This window comes from Capsicum annuum, chromosome 6 (genome assembly GCF_002878395.1).
Source record: "Capsicum annuum cultivar UCD-10X-F1 chromosome 6, UCD10Xv1.1, whole genome shotgun sequence".
NCBI classification, from domain to species: Eukaryota; Viridiplantae; Streptophyta; class Magnoliopsida; order Solanales; family Solanaceae; genus Capsicum; species Capsicum annuum.
The window spans coordinates 24367987-24371432 of NC_061116.1; the positions used below are offsets into that span (position 1 = coordinate 24367987).

The following is a 3446-nucleotide window of genomic DNA, read 5'->3' on the forward strand; positions in this document are numbered from 1 at the left end:
TGTACACTCTACTCTCCCCACACCCCCACTATGTGGGAATACATTGGGTATGTTGTTGTTGTTGTTGTACTTCTCTCACAAAATTTCAAAAATAACTTCAATTTATATTTATGGTCAAACACAACTTTAACTTCAATTCCAACTCTATTTTCAACTATGAAAAATTATATTTTCATGGCCAAAAAGGACCTAAAGGTGATTTTATATTGTAAAATTAAATTTGAGACTTTTAATTGATAATAATATTGTCACTCACCATAGTCAAATAATAGTAACAAAAATCCTTCATTTTTATTTTTAAAAGTGAAATGTTATATATCTAAAGTGATTTTATATCAAGAATTCAAACTCAAGCTTGCCTTTTCATTAATCACAAATGTCTTCTTTTTTATTTTACTTAGTATATTTTAATTTTAATAATAAAAATAATATGTTTTATTTTAAAAATCATGTAAAATATATTATAAATCATAATTTTTCTTATATTAGCATGATAAATAAACATATACTTCAAATAGTAATTAAAACAAATATAGTATAATTCTAGAATAACATAATAAATCAAATAAAAATGAATGGAGAAAGTATTAGTCCCTCCGTTTAAAAAAGAATGAACTATTTTAATTTGACACAAAATTTAAGAAAATGAAGAAGACTTTTAAATTTTATAGCCTTAAATTAAAATGATGTCAAATATACTAAAATATTTTTTAATCTTATGATCCTAAATATGTTATACCAAAAATTAAAATTAAAATATTATAAAAAAATAATTTTTAAATAAATTTTAAAAAAAATAGATCAATTCTGTTTTAAACAAGGAGTACCACTTAATTACTTGACCACTATGATAGTAACAACGCTCCTTATTCTCCCACGCGTCTTCGTGTTTATAAACTCTCTTTTTTCTCCTTTCTTTTTTACCTTTCCCATTCTTCAACGCTCCCCCATTTTCCTCTCCACACTTTTTTTCTCCCAAGCTTTTTCTCATTTTCCGGCGATCGAAATCGGAGCATTATTAATCGGATCTAACCGGATTTTATCGGGTCAAGTTCGGATCTTCCGATGTCTTCTTACTGGTGTTACAGGTGTACAAGGTTTGTTAGAATTTCAGCTGGAAACGACGTCGTTTGTCCCCACTGTGACAGTGGATTTATTGAATTTGCTGAAGGTAATATTGCTGGGTCACCGGAATCTCGCCGGAGATTTCCAGATCGGAGTAGTGTCAACATGGGTTCTCGGCGGAGCCGGCGTAATAATCGGGGTGATAGATCTCCGTTTAACCCAGTTATTGTTCTTCGTAGTCCATCTGAGGCAGCTCGTGGTGGAGAGGATGAAGCTGTTGCTGCTGCTGCTGAGGAGAGGAGTTATGAGCTCTACTATGATGACGGTGAAGGTTCCGGTCTCCGACCGTTACCTCCAACGATGTCGGATTTTTTGATGGGATCTGGGTTTGATAGGTTACTAGATCAGTTGGCGCACATCGAGGTGAACGGTTTTGGTCGGCCGGAAAATCCACCGGCGTCGAAATCGGCTATCGAATCGATGCCGATTGTACAAATATCTTCCAATCATGTGAATTCTGAGACTCATTGTGCTGTTTGTAAAGAAGCTTTCGAGTTAGGATCGGAAGCTCGTGAAATGCCCTGTGAACATATTTACCATTCCGATTGTATACTTCCATGGCTGTCTCTTCGTAATTCGTGTCCGGTTTGCCGACACGAATTGCCTTCGGAATCGACGGAAAATGCTAACTCCGATAGCTTAGCTCGGGGTCGAAACGAAGAAGAAGCTATGGGATTGACAATATGGAGGTTACCGGGAGGTGGATTCGCCGTGGGAAGATTTTCGGGTGGAAGAAGAGGAGCTGAAAGGGAACTTCCGGTAGTGTATACAGAAATGGACGGTGGGTTTAACAATGGTGTACCAAGAAGAATAGCTTGGAGATCAAGGAGGAGCAATACAGGTCGAAATGGCAGTGGAATAAGTCGAATTTTCAGCAATTTCGCATCGTTTTTTAGGCGATTAACACCGTCAAATCAACGAAGATCGCTCTCGATACATTCGAGTAGTTCGGATTCATCAGGGTCTGGTTCTGGATCTGCTGTTTTCAGGAGTCGAAGTGTGTCGAATACTTCAATATTCAGTAGGTATTTGAGGAGAAGTAGAAGAAATTGGGCACCAGAAGAAAGTAATGGAGTAACCAGATGGTAATTACTTCGTGAAAAAAATAACAAGTTAAACAATTTGAAAACCAAGAAAAGAAAATTTGTTTCGTAGAGCAGTCGATTAGAAGCAGAAGCAGAAGCAGAATAGCCCGAGAGAAGGCAATGTGTTAATTTTCAATTATTAGTTGTGAGTCAAGTACGATAAAATTGGAACGATGGAAAGAAGACAGGCACATATTGAGAAATAGTCGAATACCAAAAAAGAGAAAATTCATTGTTAGAGCATTCGAAGCCAATACAAGATGTCGTTTTTCAACTATTACTTGTTGAGTGAGAGCACTAAGAAAACATAAAGTTCGTGCTAGAGCAATGACTAGCAGAAGAAGATTGATGGCCTGAGATAACGGGGCCTATATAGAGAAAATATGGCATAATTTCTCTTATTTATCTTGGGTTCATTTTGTGATAATGTAATGTAGAAAGAAGGCCATTTTGTGGGGAATTTGTAAATAGAAAAGGCTTTGATATGTCATTCAATACTTTTTTTGAGTTATTTTCTTGAATTTAGCAGGGTAATCAGTAATAGAATGACAATTGTAGCTTCATTAAAATGTTTATTTAAGCTGTGAATGACTGTAATTTGGATTTTGTTGAATCAAATCTGAAACTCTTTTAATTCTCCTGTCTAAGTTGATTATAAGAAAGTTGTCTGTTTTCTAAACGCTCTAGGAAGATTGCAGCTTTAGCAACTTGGACCATTTTGTTACTGCTACAATACTTAAAATACGACACGAGTTAATCCTTGAAGTGTTTTTTGGTTATTATGGTTTATTCTTAGGCATAATACATATTGGACATAGGACATATGATAGTTGCTTGTGTACACTCAAAATTGGGAAAAAATTGGAAATTGGAAACGCATAAATGATAGTACTTATTTATGTACTTTGATATACGTGTTTCTAAAATTTGGTTGTGAAATTTTCAGTTAAAAACAAAATTCTAAAAAATATGTCTTTGCTTCTCATTCTTATCTACTTCCTTCCATACTTCCCAAGTATTTGTAAGATTTCTATATATTACACTGTTAGTTTTGAAAGTCATTGAAGAATCATTTGATAGAGTGTACGAGAATAATAATAAATAAGATGTATTATTAATATTAATATTAGTAATGATGGTGTTATTTATAATTAGATTATTTATGTTGGTATTCTTTCTTATGCATTGTTTAATTTTAATTTAATATATTAGAAATAATATATTTTATATAATTTT

The 3446-nt window shown here is 33.7% G+C and overlaps 1 protein-coding gene across 1 annotated transcript; it reads left to right on the forward strand.

The window, feature by feature from the left end:
• Positions 1-848: 848 nt before the first annotated feature.
• LOC107873497 (E3 ubiquitin-protein ligase RDUF2) lies at positions 849-2844 on the forward strand. Its single transcript, XM_047414683.1, has one exon. It carries the CDS (start codon positions 1066-1068, stop codon positions 2212-2214), a length of 1149 nt encoding a protein of 382 aa, XP_047270639.1. The 5' UTR covers positions 849-1065; the 3' UTR covers positions 2215-2844.
• The last annotated feature ends 602 nt before the right edge of the window (positions 2845-3446 follow it).

Coding starts and splice junctions, on each gene's coding strand:
- LOC107873497 (XM_047414683.1), top strand. CDS start 1,066: ATGTCTTCTTACTGGTGTTACAGGTGTACAAGGTTTGTTAGAATTTCA.